At 50.2% G+C, this 18,942-nt stretch overlaps 1 protein-coding gene across 1 annotated transcript in view; it reads right to left on the bottom strand.

Annotated features, from left to right (window-relative positions):
• Window positions 1-18,942, bottom strand: part of LOC144948136 (receptor-type tyrosine-protein phosphatase beta-like) — a 113,929-nt gene that overhangs the window by 73,390 nt on the left and 21,597 nt on the right. The window contains exons 5-6 of the mRNA XM_078877565.1: window positions 4,751-5,065; window positions 3,696-3,956 (exon numbers count right to left, since the gene is read on the bottom strand). Of these exons, the coding sequence (XP_078733691.1) occupies window positions 3,696-3,956; window positions 4,751-5,065 (576 nt within the window). The remainder of the gene's footprint in view (window positions 1-3,695; window positions 3,957-4,750; window positions 5,066-18,942) is intronic.

Raw genomic sequence — 18,942 nt, 5'->3', positions numbered from 1 at the left:
CAGCATCCCTGATGATTCTGTAATGTGACAGTCCATCTAGCGAATGCAATAAACTTATTTCATTTCTACATCTCCCGGATGCATAAATCACTCTCAGGCACGTTCACTCCTATTGATGCCACTCAACCACTGGCCGTTATCCCTTCTAATGACATGTCCTGTCTATTGGTGTATCCCAGCATGCACTTCTTCGAGTCTTTGTGCACTTACAATTTTTATTTGTAACACGTAGGCTTTCACGACCAATAATAGTCATTATAAATGTGATTTTTAGATCTTTGCTTAGTTTTAAATAGCAATTCAGCTGCATATGTCTTGGGGTAATTTTTCGGTCATTACACATTTCACAAATACATTTTCTAATCAAAATGTACAATTTGCAAGTAGACAGGGCTGGTTTTAAATGCTCAAAAAAATGGTTTTCAATTACGTGTTTGATATGTATATATGTTGTTTAAAGATTCATAATAAACGTTTTTGGGTTAGATCGCGTAATTATTTATAAATGTGTCGAAACCCTCCACCACCCAACATGGCCAATCAGTAAGGGATTTGTCACGTAAACAAAATGCCAAATAGTTTACTACTTCAGCCCACCGGTGTGTTTGAAGAGTGAATCCACAACATTTACAATTTTAGTGCGACGTTTCGCTGGAAATTGCAGCCATCATCATCAGGCGATTTGCCAGAATAGTTAAGCCATCCACCTGCTTCTGGTCTTAACATTGACAGAGGCATCATTCCATGATTGAGGTATTCATGTCTGTATGGAAATTTAGTGAATTTGTCCTTTGTTGTTAGTAAATAGGCAATTAAATAAGTACAATTTGAGAAATTCCGCGTTAAAATAATACATAGTTCAAATTCGAATGTCCCTTAACATGGCTAACGTGATCACATCACATTTATTCCTCTATTTATGAACGAACAAGATGATGTATCCACAACTCTCACTGTCGCCTGATGATGCTAATTATAATTACCGGTGAAACGTCGTACTTGAATTGTAAATGTTGTGGATTTACTTTCGAATACCCGGATGTACTGTACTAGTGTAGTGACATGAAATGGTTTACTATGTAGCATAGTGCTTGCTGCTGGTAGGGAGGGGGATCTGCAGAGTGAAGCAGCACTGATTGAAAGCAGGCCACGTCATAGACCGAGAAGGATCTAGGGTAAAGGTTACAAAGGGACGCATCGAGAGCCCGCTCGTAAGTTCCAGAAGGGGGGCGTGGCTGTGGCGGAACGAGGCCACGCTAACAGGCTTAAAGGGGACCCTGAGTGAAGGCTCGGGGTCGCCGTCGTTGGAGTGGGATCCCCTCGTCGTCGTCGTCGCTGCTGTCGCCTTGGCCACTGTCGTTTCGTGCCTTCATCGTTGTCGTTGCCCACTTAATAATTGTGCTGCTAGTAGTAGTTGGCTGTCTTAGCTCAGCACCGTCAATGTCAGATGGCTAGCTTTGGTTGTTTGGCTTGCAACCAGTATAGCGTTGCGTTTAAGTGAGAGAGAGAGCGTCGTGTAACAGTGCAGAGTGTGTAACAGTGTGCTCGGAGTTAATTAAAGAATTGCCTCCAAGAGATACGTCTCCAAGTCATTAACTACACTAGTAACGAATCAGCATGTTCTGTTTATGTGACAAACCTTACTTATTGGCTGTGTCAGGTGGTGGCAGGTTTAACTACGCATTAATATTTACACAATCTAGCTCAAAAAACCTGTTATATCCTCAACTTAAGCCACAAAACTGGCATATAACACATTATATTCAACGATCACCATATGTTTTCTATATGCTCTCTTTTTTTTGTCCAAATATATATTGATGAGAAAAGTACGTGTTTTATTTGCAACAAAACAATAGCTCACGTGAAGGTAACAAACGTGTGAATCGTGCATTTGTCTGTTTTAAATGCAGGAACAATGGCAGCATAGCATGGTGAAACGCTTTCAATACCAAATTAAGTAATACAATATGTAAGATACACAATGCAGTTTTATATAGTGATATTTAGTAGCATACACAGATTAATGTCTATATTAATATAGTTTTAACAGTTGACTTCATCGGTACCACACAAGATCTGTCCATAACCATATCTGACCAAGCTTAGAAGGACGCATTGGAAGCCTCCACAAATGGATCATTCCATGATTGAGGTATTCATTTCTGTATAAATACTGAGTAAATATATCCTATGTTGTTCGTGAACAAGTGATTAAATACGTAAATATTTGGACAAAATTCGAACGAAAATAAAACCTACAATCGAAATTATAATACTCTCAACATGACTGCACACATTTTTATAACAGAAATAACAATAAATGTATAATCAAGGAAATACTCACAGCTCCTTTTAATAACGATGGCTGATGATTGGGAGTTGATGCCACTGTATGCTGTTACAGATATCTGGTAACTTCTACCAGGAACAAAATCAATGAAGCGCTGCATTGTAACATTGGAGGAAAAATTGAAGTGATATGCTGCTGATGCGTCGTTAGTTTCATTTAAGTAGACTATGTAGTAGTCAACATCTGAAATTGGAGCCACCCATGAGACCGTCATGGCTGTAGAGTTGTGGACGATGACGGTGACATTGACTTTTGGAGGCACTGCAATGTCAAATAAAATGATTGAGAGACGAAGTGAAAGGGCTAATTACGTCATTAACTTATGCGACTAAAGTGGCATATAACACATAAGTTACCACAATCACCATATATTTTGTATATGCCTTCTTCTTTTGGTCCAACTATATTATGAGGAGAAAAGTATGTGGTTTATTTGCAACAAAACACGACCCCAGTATAAGGCACGGACCGAAACAAAGGGGGGGGGGGGGTACAAAAAATTACGTGGACTGAGACCCTCAATACCCCTGGGTCAATAGATGCGGAGTCGATAGGGTTCATTAGCCCACACACATGCGGACTACAAGAGGTAGCGTCGGTTATTATTATATGGTGAGGGGAGAATAAAAGATCCGGGACAAAAGTTGGGGGAGCCTCCACATGCCAAGTGGAGTTGTCATAACAAAAGTCCCGCAGGGTGGTGACTGAATCCCAAAAGGGGGGAAGGAGGGCAATACCAACCTCCCTGCATGCACACCCCTCAACCAGCTCCACGGGGGTGGGAACCGCCCGACTCCGAACTCACTACTTATCATCGTGCTCGTGTTATGATCACATGAGGGTTAAAAATAACTGTGCCAGAGTTTCCAAGAAGAAGGCCCATGATCGCTGCAGTTTACCAGTTGCCTACCCAGCCATAATGTCAAGGGTTTACAATAAAATGGACGAACATTTTAAAACGCTGTTGATTTTAAGTCCCCACAGGATTGTTTAAATTGTCGGGCTGGGCTTTATACCGCAGACATTGATAAGGAGGTTCGTTGTATACGAGTAACCGAGGTCGGGTGAGGAGTCTCGATCCCATCACTATTGCATGTGTATGTATGTAGAACTTATTTGGCACTGTACGTAGCCAACCATGATAAACATGTGAATTGTGCATGCGTCTATTTTACATGCAGGGACAATGGCAGCATCATATGGTGGTACAACGTTTTCAATACCAAATTAAGCAATACAATATTAAGATACAAATGCGCTATCATATATAGCGATATAGTAGCATACACACATTTCTGTCTATTTTAATATAGCACGAACAGTTCACCACATTGGTACTTACAAGTTCTGCCCGTTACCACATCTGACTCATATGAAAAGGTTGTGTTTGAAGCCTGCACAGACACGGAGTAGTTCCTTCCAGGAACCAGGCCAGTAAATGTTTCCGTTGATGAGTTAATAGGCAATGTTGTAACCAAATATCCACTCGCAGTCTCTCGCAAGTAGGCCGAGTAGGAAAACAATTCCGGGAGAGAAGTCGTCCCTGAGACTGTCATGGTCGTGGTAGTCTTGTTGGTGATGGTTAAAACGATGAAACTTGGCACTGCAAAAGGCATGGGTGACATTTTAGCAATTAGTATTGTAATTATTTTAAGAAAAAATGGTCAAATTATTAATAGACAGACGAATTGAAAACATTTCTAACTGTGGATGTAATAACCACCCTTTATGAAAGTACTGTTTGTAAATCTAATTATTTTAAATGGAATGTGTCAATAAATTGTTTCATTTGCAATATTAAATGAACAATTCCTATGAGTACCTGGAGTTGAATATTCATTGTTTAATGGATTTACGATTCACCTGTGAATTAGATTGTATTTTTTTAGGTAGAAGAAATAACATATCACAAAAAATGTTGGGAATGTCATCTGAACACGCATAGGATGCTGAGATTCCAGTTACGTGTTGCTGTTAGACACATTTGGTGTGTAAGTTATTATTTTCTCCTGGCCTGCATACATTTAGCGGCCAATTTAAGTTAGTTTTATCTAATCAAATAATACTTTAGTTAATTTTACATTTATTATTTTAGCAGGTAATATCCTCTGATCTATGTACTATACACTGTAGATCTTTTTCAGAAGTGACCAAGCCAAAACTTATAGCTCAATGAAGTGACTTTTCACGTGGAAATTTGTTGTTGAATCCAATTTAAACTTTCAAATATCAGTTTTAGGATAAACTTTCGAAATAATGCATGAAACACATATATCAAATTGATCTTATGTGGATAAAGAATAAATGTATTGCTAGCAATGAACAATTTTATTGGGTATGCAATAACAAGACAACAGAGCACAAATACGTATTGACCAACACATTAATTTAAGTAACCTTGCAAGCAGATGACTGAGGCATCTTCATTGTGGCCGCAGTTGTGAGTCCCCCAGGGACGATGACTACAGTCGGAGAGCTGAGTCTCATAACCAGAGCACTGAACATCGTCGAGCCAGATAAGGCCACTGCCCCATCCAAAGCGAGCCAATGACACGGCAAAGGCAGTGAGCCCACAACCCAGCTGACGACACACGACCTTGGCATCCTGTGGGCTCCAGAAGTCGTCACACACCGTGCCCCACAGGCCATTGTAGAACACCTCCACCCGGCCCTGACATGCGGTGTTACTCCCAGCCAGCCGAATTGGCAAGTCTAATTTAAACACACACAAACACACAAATGGGTACAGTCATGTAATGATTCGCCTACCATGCGGTGTGATAAATTGTCACAATTCGGGGTAATGATTCCGTTTAATAATTCATGGATTTTTTTTACAATATTCATTGTGAATGTACTGGATAAACTCTTATTGGCTACAGAGGTCACATGTAATTATTACACTCAATGTATACGAATATTAAAAAAGCGTTTCTCAAACTCACTATGTAATGCATGCAGTGTGATGCAATAATCGTTGCATCAGCATGTGCCTATTATATCAGAATACGCGCGGCTGAATATTAGAGTTAAAGGCACTGCATCTTGATCGCTAGGCAACATGTTTAAACGAGTGTCTATTGGCCATCATGATGAGGTATGCAATGATATATATTTTCCCATATGACTGAGAGGAGTTGCTTCATTATTTGACGGTCAAGATTATGGGCTTTCAGATGCGCGTCTGCACCCGTCTGAAACGATCTTCCAATATTAGGGAGCCACTGGACCTATGCACTTTTACATGCAGGTTGAAGTCCTATTTATTTAGAACTGCTTTTTGTGTGTTAGTTCGTTGTTCTTCCCTCGCAACTCTGATTAGCACGGTTGGCTACATATGGTGCAAACAAAGTTCAACATACATACAAGGGCAGGTGTGAAATTCTTCCGTATGGCTAATGTAGATGCAGAGCAACAACTACAATTTCACATTAAGGTAGTCAAGCCAGGTAACCGCGTCAGGAGCAGCGGAATGTATCACTGTGATGTCTCCTTTATATTTGTGGATCGGGCATTGGGTCGTCAAATGTTGCACAGTCACTGTTCTGAATGACCACAGTCGCACACTGGACAGCTTTACATTTTCCATTTGTGGATCAGGTCTGCGCATTTACTGCCATCGTTTGTGCAGATACGGCTTAGAGTTTACCATGAGCTTTGTGGAACATCAAACCCATGGATATACTGCATTGGGTCTTTCACAGGGTATTTGTGCGTGTCTTCTTGGTTCCTTCGGTAAAGTCACGTAGAAGGAAAATAATAAAATAATAAAAATTTAACATAATAAAATAATTCTCACGACGTTTCGGCTACAACGCAAGCAGCCGAAACGTCGTCAGAGTTATTTTATTATGTTTTATTTATATTATTTTCCTTCTACGTGTCTTTACCGAAAGAACCAAGAAGATGAATCCCTGCAGTCACGAAAGCTTTAAATCGAAATATTTGTGAGTGATTTTGAACTCCATTCAGCTCTCCAGGATTCATCGAGGTTGAACCTGCATTGAATAAGGGGAAGTGTGATGCCGCCACCACGAAGCCGTTCAGCAGGCGCCCCATCTGCGGCCTCGCCACCACCAAGCGACGGAGCCGACCCCACGTCCCCCTCACCTCACCTCACATGAACACACCAGCACGCATCCCCCCCCCCCCCCCCCCATAGGGCGGGAAGGGGAGGACACCTGATCGACCGGTTTTTATCCGAGAAACCCTTATCGGGATTAACTCTCACGGTTTCCGGCGATCAGGGAATTGGATGACCTCCCCCGACGCTACGTTGCACCGCGGCTCTGCGACCGGCCTTAATATGGTGTGGCCGCGGCGAAGGGCATTCGGCCACCACGGTTGAAACGCATCCCCCACACACACCCCCCCCCCCCCCCCCATGCGTCGACGAGGCCAGCAGGGGAAGGACGGGACAGCATGAGTAGCAGGACCGCAGGGGCTCTTGCGCATAGTCGCGGAAGGTTGGGATATTTGCGCTTGAGCGCGCAGGCACAATGGTTGGGGAGGGTAAATGATTGAGTTGAAGGTATGAATAGATCGGGAGAGGGGAGGCGCGCGGGGAGCCCGTGCACAGATTCCCACGGCGAGCCTTTGTGACGAACGCCGCCGCATGAACTGCAATAATGGGGGGGCCTGCGTGAGAAAGGGATTGATTGGAATTTGCGCCGCGCAGGTTGAGCATTAATTAGCATATCAAAAGCGCCCGGAACCGCCGTGCGCGTGCCAGAGGGTCGTGAGCCTATTGTTCAGAGCCGCATCCCTTTGAGGTAGGGAGGATAAATAGGGAGCGCAAAGGGGAAATCGCTCTCCTTTCTCCAGGCCAGAGGACCAGCCGCAGCTCCAGCCAGCGACCCGGACGTCCGTGCGACGCATCGAGGTGCGCTGTTAGCACAGGGAGCAGCGAACCACCGTGGGCACCAAACAGTGAGTGGGGAGGTGAAGTAGGGTATCGTAAGCCGATAAATAGGGAAAAGGTCCAGGGGAAGTAGGATAGGCCACCCTCGTCGACTCGCACTGACTTAGCATCAATTCGCGAGTAGCAGATAATAAATCATTAATAGCGAAGCGTGGTCTCGCGTGATCTTGTTGAGCAGTGTGTCGCGTGGGGAGCTGCGTGTGCGTGCGTGCGTCCACCCCGTGTGCGATACAGGTGCGCGATCATAACGCGAGTAGTCAGGGGTGAGTGTAGTGCTGCGGCTCGCCTCGGGGGAGCGCTGCGCAGAGCGGCGCGAGAGTGGGTGTCGCGTGTGTTCACTCCGTGTGTGATACAGGTGCGCGATCATAACGTGAGTTGAGTTGGAGTGCGCGGAGCGGCGTGTGTGTGGGCGTGCGTACGTTCGCTCCGTGTGGGTTGCAGGCGCGCGATTAGGAAAGGGAAGTATCGTAGTAGAGAGGGGCAGAATACTACTCGGTAATTAACCATGCCTATTACGCGGACCCGCGGTGGAGGGGAATCCTCGAGCGACGGCTCCCACACCATGGGTGAGGAACTCAGCAGCGGTTCGCATAGCAGCGGGGGAGCGAGGGATGATGTTAGCCCGGCCGTTAGCATTATCGAGGGAGGGATCTCGGGGGCCAGCGACCCCCACATATTGGTGTCAGAAACGGGACGATCCCCCGCACCCCCAAGGGAAAGAGGCCCCCCAACCCAGATTAAAATCAAATGCACATTTACGGGCAAAGGAAGTCCATCATGGAAATCGTTTGCACGCAGCATCAGGGGGGCTAAAAAAGTTAATGGGTGGTCAGATGAGGAGGCGTTGCAGCAGTTAGAGCTACATTTAGATGGGCGGGCAGATGACTTTGTGGAAGCTTTGCCCGCAAGCGCTCAAACTCATTGGGAGGAACTAATGTGCCAACTCGAAGAGCGCTTCGGCAAGTATGATGAGGAGGAGGCGCAGGCGGCATTAGAGGCACGCCGCCGCCAACCCGGCGAGGATTTACGAGATTACGCCGAGGACGTACACATGTTGACCCAGCTCGCGTACCCGGAGTACGAGACAAAAATAATTGAGGGCCTCGCCGCCGGGAAGGTCCAGCGATATTTGGCACACACCCCGTGGTGGCAGCCAAATGTCGACGGTGCACGCCTCTCCTTTGACACCCTCGTCAAGCGCGCGCACAAATGCGAGAAACTCTCGGCTGAGCGCGCGCAGCCTCGAGGGAGGGGACGAGAGTGCGCTGTAGCGAGTCTACTCGCCGACGAGGAGGAAGAGATCGCCATCGCAGTAAGGGGACGGGCAAGGGAGCCCCAGAGACCCAGCGAGACCACCCCGGGGTGGGTAGCCGGGTTACAGGCCGGTGTGGGAGATATGATAACCCAAGCACGCGAGGAAACGAATAAAAATATGACCAAACTGAAATCCTCCGTTGAGACCATCCGATCCGAAATGGGGGACCTACGCGCCACGGTGGGAGGGTTATCTGGAAGGGTAGCCCGACTAGAGGCGGAGGGTGGACAGCCGCGTAATGGGGGGGGAGGGAGTGGGCAGGGGGCCCACTACGGAGCCTCCCCCCCTCCTCGGGCATGTTATATGTGCGATCGCCGAGGGCATTTAGTGAGAGACTGTCCTGAAATCACCCGAGCTAGGCAGACGCGGGGGTTAAACTCCAACGCCTCCTAGTGAGCGGACCAACTAGGGGTGCAATCGACGCGGTCCCGATACAAATAGACGATAATGAGAATAATGGCGAGCGAGTGATCTCCACACAGGTTCCAGCAACAACGCCCACAGAAACGGTGACTCCTGGTGACTGGCTACGGGAGCTGGTGGCAGGGATCACGGGGGCCACGTCGCTGGTGGAAGGGAAGGTAAACGGAGTGCGTACCCGAATCCTGCTGGACACGGGGGCGGTGGCCTCGCTCGTGAGTGCAGCGCACTGCAGCGCGATCGGGGTCGACGTGCGTCACCTGCAGGCACCGGACCGCGCGCTGCACACGGCGAGCGGAGCCGGAATGGGGCTGCTGGGGAGAGCCACCCTAGAGGTCCGCATAGGCAGCCAGGTGTGCACCCAGGAGTTCTACGTGTCGAGTGCGTTGTGTCACGAGTGTATTGCAGGTACCGACCTCTTAGAAAAGCTGGGACTCAACGTGCAACCCCGCCAGCGATGCGCCACCATGGAGAGCAACGGCGAGCGGATTCCATTCCTGGGACGAGAACCAACGCGCCCCCGCTTCGCACCTGTGGCCGCTATCCTGGCGACGGCAGTCACCATCAGGCCGCTCACCGAAATGCTGGTGCCGTTGGCAACATCCCCCACCGACCCCGCGCTCCGACCATCAGGGGAGGTAATGCTAACTCCTCACCCGGAGTTGGCAAAACGGTATGGGGTCGTGGGATCCGCCACGTTGGTAAACGCAGATGGGGACCGATTGTTTATGCGGATGTTTAACCCGCACAATACCCCAGCGATACTGCGACGGCGCACCCCGATCGCCACTGTACACCCCCTGCACGCACGCCACTCTGACGAATCGGTGTTCGCACTCTGGGCTGAGGACCCCGGTCGTTCGGAGGGTGACCAGGACCTGGCCTGGCGAGTCGGCCCGACTCCCCGAGCCGAGATCGTCCCCCTGCTCGACGCGTTACATGTGCCATGGGCGGATTTACCTAAGGGAGAGGCCGATCGGCTGCGCGAGTTACTGCGGGAGTATGCCGACGTGTTCAGTGAACACGACTCGGACGTGGGTCGGACCGACCTTGTTAAGCACCAAATTGACACCGGTGCAGCCCGACCCATCAAACTCCCTGCATACCGAGTGGGCGCACCCGAACGCACCCAGATCAAAGAGGCAGTTGGGGACATGCTTCGCGATAACATAATTCAGCCCTCGGCGAGCCCCTGGTCAGCCCCAGTGGTACTAGTAACGAAAAAGGATAGGTCAACCAGGTTCTGCGTCGATTACCGTAAACTGAACGCAGTCACGCTCGGCGACGCCTTCCCCATACCCCGCAACGACGACACTTTTGACAGCCTCGCCGGAGCGCGATATTTTTCCACCCTCGATCTCGCGTCCGGGTACTGGCAGGTGGAGATGGCGGAGGAGGATCGGCCGAAAACCGCATTCACCACCCCGATGGGACTATTCGAGTTTCGAGTACTCCCTTTCGGACTCACCAATGCGCCTGAGACGTTCCAGCGGCTGATGGAGTTGGTGATGCGGGGTTTGCAATGGGAACAGTGCCTGATTTACTTGGACGATGTGATCGTGTTCAGTAGATCTTTGTCTGAGCATTGGTCCAGGCTACGAGAGGTGTTCCAGCGACTGCGAGCGGCTCATCTCAAGCTCAAGCCCCATAAGTGTTACATCGCACAACGCGAGGTGGGGTACCTCGGGCATCGCGTCAGCGAGGCAGGCGTGCGCACCGATCCGGAGAAGGTACGCGCCGTAGTGGAGTGGCCACGGCCAAGGAATCTGTCGGAGATCAGATCATTTTTGGGGCTCACCACCTATTATCGTCGATTTGTAAAGGGATTCAGCGAGATTGCACGCCTCCTCACCCAACTCACCTCCCCTAAGCACCCCTATCAGTGGACGGGGGCCTGCCAGACGGCCTTCACCACTCTCAAAGACCACCTCACCCACGCCCCCACCCTCGCTTTCCCCGATTTTACCACCGATTTTATTTTGGACAACGACGCATGCAGCAGCGGGCTGGGCGCGGTGTTGTCACAGGTACAGGATGGGACGGAACGAGTCATCGCGTACCCCAGCCGGACCTTGAGTGGGGCCGAGCTTAACTATTGCGTGACCCGCCAAGAGTTGTACGCCGTGATTTTCGCATGTAAGCAGTTCCGGCCATATTTGTACGGCAGGAAATGTCGCGTACGCACTGACCATTATGCTCTGCAGTTTCTTCTTACATTCAAGGAGCCGCGGGGGCAGATGGCCCGGTGGTTGGCGCAGTTGCAGGAGTACAACCTGCAAATCGAGTATCGGGCTGGCCGGACGCATGCAAATGCGGACGCCTTGTCGAGGCGGCCCACGGTGTACGCCGAGACAAGGGCGGAGGAGGCCTGCCCGTGTTTCACGGGGGGATGCTGCCGGCAGGCAACGGACCCCCGAGGGGCCGCGGCCACTGACCCCCCCCCCAGCGAGAGAGAGTGCAGTGTGCGCCACAGAGACCCTCACAGGTGGCACCGAGGATCCCGTCGACCGCCCGGCAAGCCCGGGACCCACGGCTCGGGACCCGGCGGATCACCCCGCCCCGATCGGACGGATCCAAGAGGACGTCGGCTGCGCCTTCCCGGGCCTGAACGACGAGCAGCTGAGACAGACCCAGCAGCGGGATCCCGATCTGGCGGCAGTGGAGGCGGCACTGCGGGAGGAAAAGAGCGCCCTACCAGGACCCTGGAGCGTTTTGCCCGGTTGTGTGTGCAGAACGGAGTGGTACGGGAGTTAACCGAGGCCAGCCGGGGTGTATCTATGTTCCTGCCCAGGTGCGACCCCAGCTGCTACGGCTGGTGCATGACCACCCACTCGGGGGCCACGATGGGGAACGACGCACTCGAGAGACCCTGCGTCGCCAATATCTCTGGCCCAAATTGGCACAAGACGTGGCGGCCTGGGTACAGGGCTGCCGCGCCTGTCAGCAGTGCGGGCCGAAACCGGCACGATACCAGGTACCCCTAAGGCCGTTCCGCGTCAGCCGCACGAATCAGCTGGTCGGGATCGACCTACAGGGGCCATTCCCGCGATCCCATCGAGGCAACCGGTATATCCTGGTCGCAGTAGAGTATTTCACCCGCTACCCCGTGGCAGTGGCCATCCCTGATAAAACGGCCTTGGTGGTGGCCCGGGCATTTGTGGAACATTATGTACTGAAGCACGGGATCCCAGAATGAATCCTCACCGACCAGGGTAGCGAGTTCGAGGCCGAGCTGTTCCAGGCACTGTGCCGAGAATTCGGAATCCAGAAGGACCGAACCACAGCGTACCACCCCCAAGCGAACGGTATGGTAGAGCGCATGAATCAGACCCTAGCGGGGAAACTCAAACGTATGGCGGCCGCAAATCAACGGGATTGGGACGAACACCTCCCCTACGCCCTTTTCGCCTACGCCACCACCGTACACACGTCGACGGGACAAACCCCGTTTTTAATGATGTTCGGCCGTGAGTCTCGTTTACCCGCAGATCTGCTATTCGGCGTCCCTTCCCCCCAGCCGGAGGAGGGAAGCCGCCCCGTGGAACACCTGTTGGAGACCCTGCGAGAAGCCCGAGGCCGAGCATACCCGCAAGGGGAAGCCGCGCATCGGCGGAAGGAACAGGGCACCCGACCCCGCATGGAACCACCCTTATTCCTGACAGGCGCTAAGGTGTGGCTACACACCCCTCGCGTTGGGGCCGGGCAGGTGGGGAAACTGACAACCTACTGGCGGGGACCCTGGACCGTGGTGCGACAGATCTCCCCCTGGACGGTACTAATTTATGGCGGGGAGAGGGATTGAGAGACGGTGGTCAACGTCCGCCGCTTAAAACCGTAGAAAGCGGCCCCGGGGAGAGAGAACCCCGTCACCCGAAGGCCCCGAAATCACGGAGTACCCGCACCCCTCGTGTTGGGGGGCCTCGCACCCTACATGGGCCTCGCCGGGCCCCCGAGACGCCCCGATCCAGTCAGGAGACGATGCGGACGACGGCCCCTAAACCCATCCGCTGCTGAGTTTGTGCCCCAGCCCACAGGTGCCGGAGGACGGGGAGAGCCACTGGAGTGGAGGAGGAGGCCGCCGCAGGAGCTACAGAGGACGGAGCCACCCGCCCCGAGACCAGCCACCAGGTCCAGACGGATCCCCCGGACCCCACAACGTTTCCTCGTGGGCGCGGCCCAAGCAAGGTGCTCCAGTCAACCCGGGATGGGGACTGGCACCTCGGGGGGCTATGTGATGCCGCCACCACGAAGCCGTTCAGCAGGCGCCCCATCTGCGGCCTCGCCACCACCAAGTGACGGAGCCGACCCCACGTCCCCCTCACCTCACCTCACATGAACACACCCGCACGCATCCCCCCCCCCCCCATAGAGCGGGAAGGGGAGGACACCTGATCGACTGGTTTTTATCCGAGAAACCCTTATCGGGATTAACTCTCACGGTTTCTGGCGATCAGGGAATTGGATGACCTCCCCCGACGCTACGTTGCATCGCGGCGCTGCGACCGGCCTTAATATGGTGTGGCCGCGGCGAATGGCATTCGGCCACCACGGTTGAAACGCATCCCCCACACACACCCCCCCCCCCCCATGCGTCGATGAGGCCAGCAGGGGAAGGACGGGACAGCATGAGTAGCAGGACCGCAGGGGCTCTTGCGCATAGTCGCGGAAGGTTGGAATAGTTGCGCTTGAGCGCGCAGGCACAATGGTTGGGGAGGGTAAATGATTGAGCTGAAGGTATGAATAGATCGGGAGAGGGGAGGCGCACGGGGAGCCCGTGCACAGATTCCCACGGCGAGCCTTTGTGACGGACGCCACCGCATGAACTGCAATAATGGGGGGTCCTGCGTGAGAAAGGGATTGATTGGAATTTGCGCCGCGCAGGTTGAGCATTAATTAGCATATCAAAAGCGCCCGGAACCGCCATGCGCGTGCCAGAGGGTCGCGATCCTATTGTTCAGAGCCGCATCCCTTTGAGTTAGGGAGGATAAATAGGGAGCGCAAAGGGGAAATCGCTCTCTTTTCTCCAGGCCAGAGGACCAGCCGCAGCTCCAGCCAGCGACCCGGACGTCCGTGCGACGCATCGAGGTGCGCTGTTAGCACAGGGAGCAGCGAACCACCGTGGGCACCAAACAGTGAGTGCGGAGGTGAAGTAGGGTATCGTAAGCCGATAAATAGGGAAAAGGTCCAGGGGAAGTAGGATAGGCCAGCCTCGTCGACTCGCACTGACTTAGCATCAATTCGCGAGTAGCAGATAATAAATCATTAATAGTGAAGCGTGGTCTCGCGTGATCTTGTTGAGCAGTGTGTCGCGTGGGGAGCTGCGTGTGCGTGCGTGCGTCCACCCCGTGTGCGATACAGGTGCGCGATCATAACGCGAGTAGTCAGGGGTGAGTGTAGTGCTGCGGCTCGCCTCGGGGGAGCGCTGCGCAGAGCGGCGCGAGAGTGGGTGTCGCGTGTGTTCACTCCGTGTGTGATACAGGTGCGCGATCATAACGTGAGTTGAGTTGGAGTGTGCGGAGCGGCGTGTGTGTGGGCGTGCGTACGTTCGCTCCGTGTGGGTTGCAGGTGCGCGATTAGGAAAGGGAAGTATCGTAGTAGAGAGGGGCAGAATACTACTCGGTAATTAACCATGCCTATTACGCGGACCCGCGGTGGAGGGGAATCCTCGAGCGACGGCTCCTATACCATGGGTGAGGAACTCAGCAGCGGTTCGCATAGCAGCGGGGGAGCGAGGGATGATGTTAGCCCGGCCGTTAGCATTGTCGAGGGAGGGATCTCGGGGGGCAGCGACCTCCACAGAAGCACATTGGTTCTAATGGGCTTGTGTGACTTCAAGTAATGACGAGGGACGTTAGTGATGTACTGATGAATGGCAAGGCGAGTTTCCTCGATTTGCAGTACTTCCGCGTGTTTGCAGCATAGCGGTGGATCGGTGGGGAAGGCATATTTAGCAGCACGGGCAGCCAGTGTGTTGGGATCCACTTGAGGGTTCCAATGATGCACCACTTTGTAGTGTTCAGTTGGACATCAACAAGTCGAGTGTGACAACTTCTGGTCCATTGGTGCATAGTACTCGGCTACAGAGTACACAAGGACCATCATTGATGTCCATAGCATTGGTGCTGATACTCCCCAGCTTGTGCTTGCCAGTTTCTGGACCAGGTTGACCCTTGTTTTGGTCTTGGCGGCTACCTTTTTCAGGTGGTCGTAGAATGTTAGTGTAGGATCCAGCTTCATTCAGACAGATCGGAGTGGGGTCGTGTCGAAGTTTTGCCGCAGAATGTCACTTTCAGAGTGTTCCCTGATCTTGGATTTCTGGAATATAGCCACAATGTTTTTCGCAAGGGCCAAAATTTAGTCACAGTAGCTGCATCCAAGACGAAATCCAGCTTGTTCTGCATGAATTAGACTCGACAAGGGGGGTGATTCTCAGGAGGATGATGTGTTCCAGGAGTTTATAGGTCGTGCACAGGAGTGATATTGGCCTATAGCTTCCCGGGTCGACCATTGCCTTCAGCCATGCTTTTGGGATGCATCCCGTTTTCATAGTTTTGGTGTTCAGTTTAGCCAGCCATTGGAGTCCCCTAGGGCCTAAGTGATGGAGGAATTTTGGGGAGATACCATCTAGCCTAGAAGCCTAGAAGGGCCTTTCCAACCTGTGGGCTGCCTAACTGGCTGTACTGTCGGAACAGGTCCTGGGTCTTGTTTGTCCAGCAGGTGTAGTCTTTCTGGAAGCATTGGGGGATGCTCTTCTTTGCAGCTGCAGTAAGGAGGCCAATAAAAGGGTGATAGCGTTCTGCTGTCATGGGAATGACTCACCACTCTCTCTACAGCCTCCTTATATTGGCCCAGTCAGCTTTGACCAGGTTCCACCTTGGTAATAGTTTCGACACAATCACAGGGATTTTGATGCCAGTGTGGGTGATGATGACCCAATGTTGACTTTTGGGGAATCTTGGAAGTATCTTGTGGGTTGAGTGAAGTGTGCTCCCACGTTGATTTTTGGAAACGATGCGCTATGCAATGTAATACTAAATAATGTAAAGCTTTGTCATCAACATCAGCCGTGATCAATATAATTATGGATGAAGTCCTCCGTAAGACATCAGAATCCCTCATTAATTCTATAATGTAACAGTCCATCTAGCTCCTGCAGTAGAACTTATTTTATCGTTCCATCTCCAAGGTGAATACACTCCCATGCATGCTCCCTCCTATTGATGCCACTCAACCACTGGCCATCGTCGCTTCTAATAGCATGCCCTGTCTCCCAGCCTGCACGTCTTCACGAGTCTTTGAGCACTTTTCATCTTTTGTCCATTAATACCCCTGTTTATTAAACGTAGATCATAGCATTCGGTTTGCAATGGAAACTAATGATCCCGTGTTAACATGCTGAAATGTTTTGTTTTCATTACTTAATCATCATTTAGGTCTGCCTTCTAAAGCTGCACTAAATAGCAAATGTTAAATTTGTTCTTCCATTTCCCGGAGGCTCCGTAATTATTTCATTAAAAGAATACATGGTAAGACTGTTGTTGAAGATGCCTATGGACTGCAATAGATCATTGTCGTTGATCACTTGCAGGAACAGCATGCTCCATACACCGTCGGGGAGAGACCAACTGCAGGATATATTCTCCGTGGAATATGGGAAGCACGAAAAGTCTCTGACAGATGCTGGATCTGGGGGAAAAAGGTTGGTGAATGGGGTAGTTGGGGGGGGAGGGGATGAAGGATTGCTGAAGATGAAACTTACTGCTGATATTACCAATGAACATTAATCAAACCCATTTGATTCATAACACAGTCGCAAAAACAATTGAGACATTGCAGGGGCTCAGTTATGAGCATGTGCGTGCATGTGAAACACAGTTGGTGCCTAAAATTGTCGACTATATTGGCAATGCGTCCATGCCAACATTGGCCCTGATTCCCCTCGGTGCTCCTCTCCATTTATTATCATGCGTTTAGAGTATTTGGCTGCTATATGTTTTCACATGATAAGCCACTTCGTTTATCTATCAATTATGATCGCCAGGTCGCTTCTGAAAAAGTGCTACAAAGCTCAGTGGGCCTTAAATGGTACAATTAAACTAGTTTATCGTTTGCGTGCCGGGATTACATCTCTGTATGATGATAGATAACCGGGCCTTTTCTCGTGTGGCCCCCTGGCTGCAGAGTTCACATCCCCTGGACGTTCACTATGCTGACTCCCTAGCTTTATTTAAATCGTGCCTTAATACGCACTTATTTTAAACGAAATGTTCTATTCCTCGAATCTTTTAGTTTGAGGTTTGATTTTATTCGGTTGAGCCTGCACGTGTGTGTTGTTTGCACATCGCCTTCTGAACTCTAGGAGCAAGGCGCGTTAGCAGTGTAAATTAATATTATTAAATAATTATTTCCAGCATCAAGGATTACGTCTGCCTACTTTAAATCAGCCCAAATCAAATCCTGACGTGTTTTTGACCTTCTTACACCAGAAGAGAATACAGGCCTGTCAAAATGACCAGTGTGAATCGTGTATGTCTATTTTAAAAACAGGGGCAATGGCAGCATTACATGGTGTTGAAACGTTTTCCATACCAAATAATGTAATACAGTATATTATACGCAATGTGCTTGTGATATATAGTAGCAAACACACGACTGTCTAAATTAATATAGTCCGATCAACAGACTGTATAGGTACTTACAAGTTCTGTCCATTACCACATCTGACCAATATGAGACAGACCCATTGGAAGCCTGCACGGACACAGAGTAGTTCCTTCCAGGAACCAAGCCAGTAAATATTGTCACGTTTGAGTAAATCTGGAATGTTGTAACCAAGTTTCCACTCGCAGTCTCTCGCAAGTAGGCCCAGTAGGAGAACGAGTCTGGGAGATAAGTCGTTCCTGTGACTGTCATGGTCGTGGTAGTCTTGTTAGTGATGGTTGAAACGATGTAACTTGACACTGAAATGGCCACATACAAGCAAGACATTTAATGGCATGTTTAGTTATTTTACAATGATTAAAGTGAATCATGAGAAACACCAATTGCAAACAATGGCAGAATCATGTGGTGGTGAAACGTTTTAAATACTAAATAAAGTAATACAACGTGTAATATATGCAATGCTTGTAATATGTCGCAGCATACACTGATTACTGTCTATATTAATCTAGTCTGAACAGTTGACCACAATGGAACTTACAAGTTGTGTCCATTACCACATCTGACCAATATGAGACAGACCCATAGGAAGCCTGCACAGATACGGAGTAGTTCCTTCCAGGAACCAAGCCAGTAAATGTTGTCACGTTTGAGTAAATCTGGAATGTTGTAACCAAGTTTCCACTCGCAGTCTCTCTCAAGTAGGCCCAGTAGGAGAACGACTCTGGGAGATAAGTCGTTCCTGAGACTGTCATGGTCGTGGTAGTCTTCCTCGTGATGGTTAAAACGATGTAACTTGACCCTGAAATGGCCACATGCAAGCAAGACATTTTAATGGCATGTGTGGGACAATAGGAATGGAACACTTTTAATTATTTCCTCGTGCAGCAATGGAGTAAAGTGTGGTTTTGTGAAGGCGCCTATGTGCTGTGCAGTACATAAATGCAGTGCGTACACCAGCATGTGATACTGAGTCGGGCCTGTAGGTGGCTGGCAGGGTTTTTGAGTAACCAGACCTGAACACCAGTCGCGTGCTTAATGGTGACACGGTTGTGAAATTTCTGTGTGTAACACACGTGCTGTTGCATTTTACAGGTAAAGGACCCAAATGTTGGTTTTGATGGTTATAGACATGTTCTAGTCTTTAAGCTTGGCTTTGAATTGGTAGATTGTGATATATTCAATAGGAGGGGGTTTAGGACTGTACACTGTAAAGGATGACATGCTGTAGTTAAAACTGGTAATTATTTAACCCTAATACTGTTTATTCTA

This window comes from Lampetra fluviatilis, chromosome 48, assembly GCF_964198595.1.
Source record: "Lampetra fluviatilis chromosome 48, kcLamFluv1.1, whole genome shotgun sequence".
Classification (NCBI taxonomy): domain Eukaryota; kingdom Metazoa; phylum Chordata; class Hyperoartia; order Petromyzontiformes; family Petromyzontidae; genus Lampetra; species Lampetra fluviatilis.
This window is presented reverse-complemented; position numbering and strand designations above follow the sequence as displayed.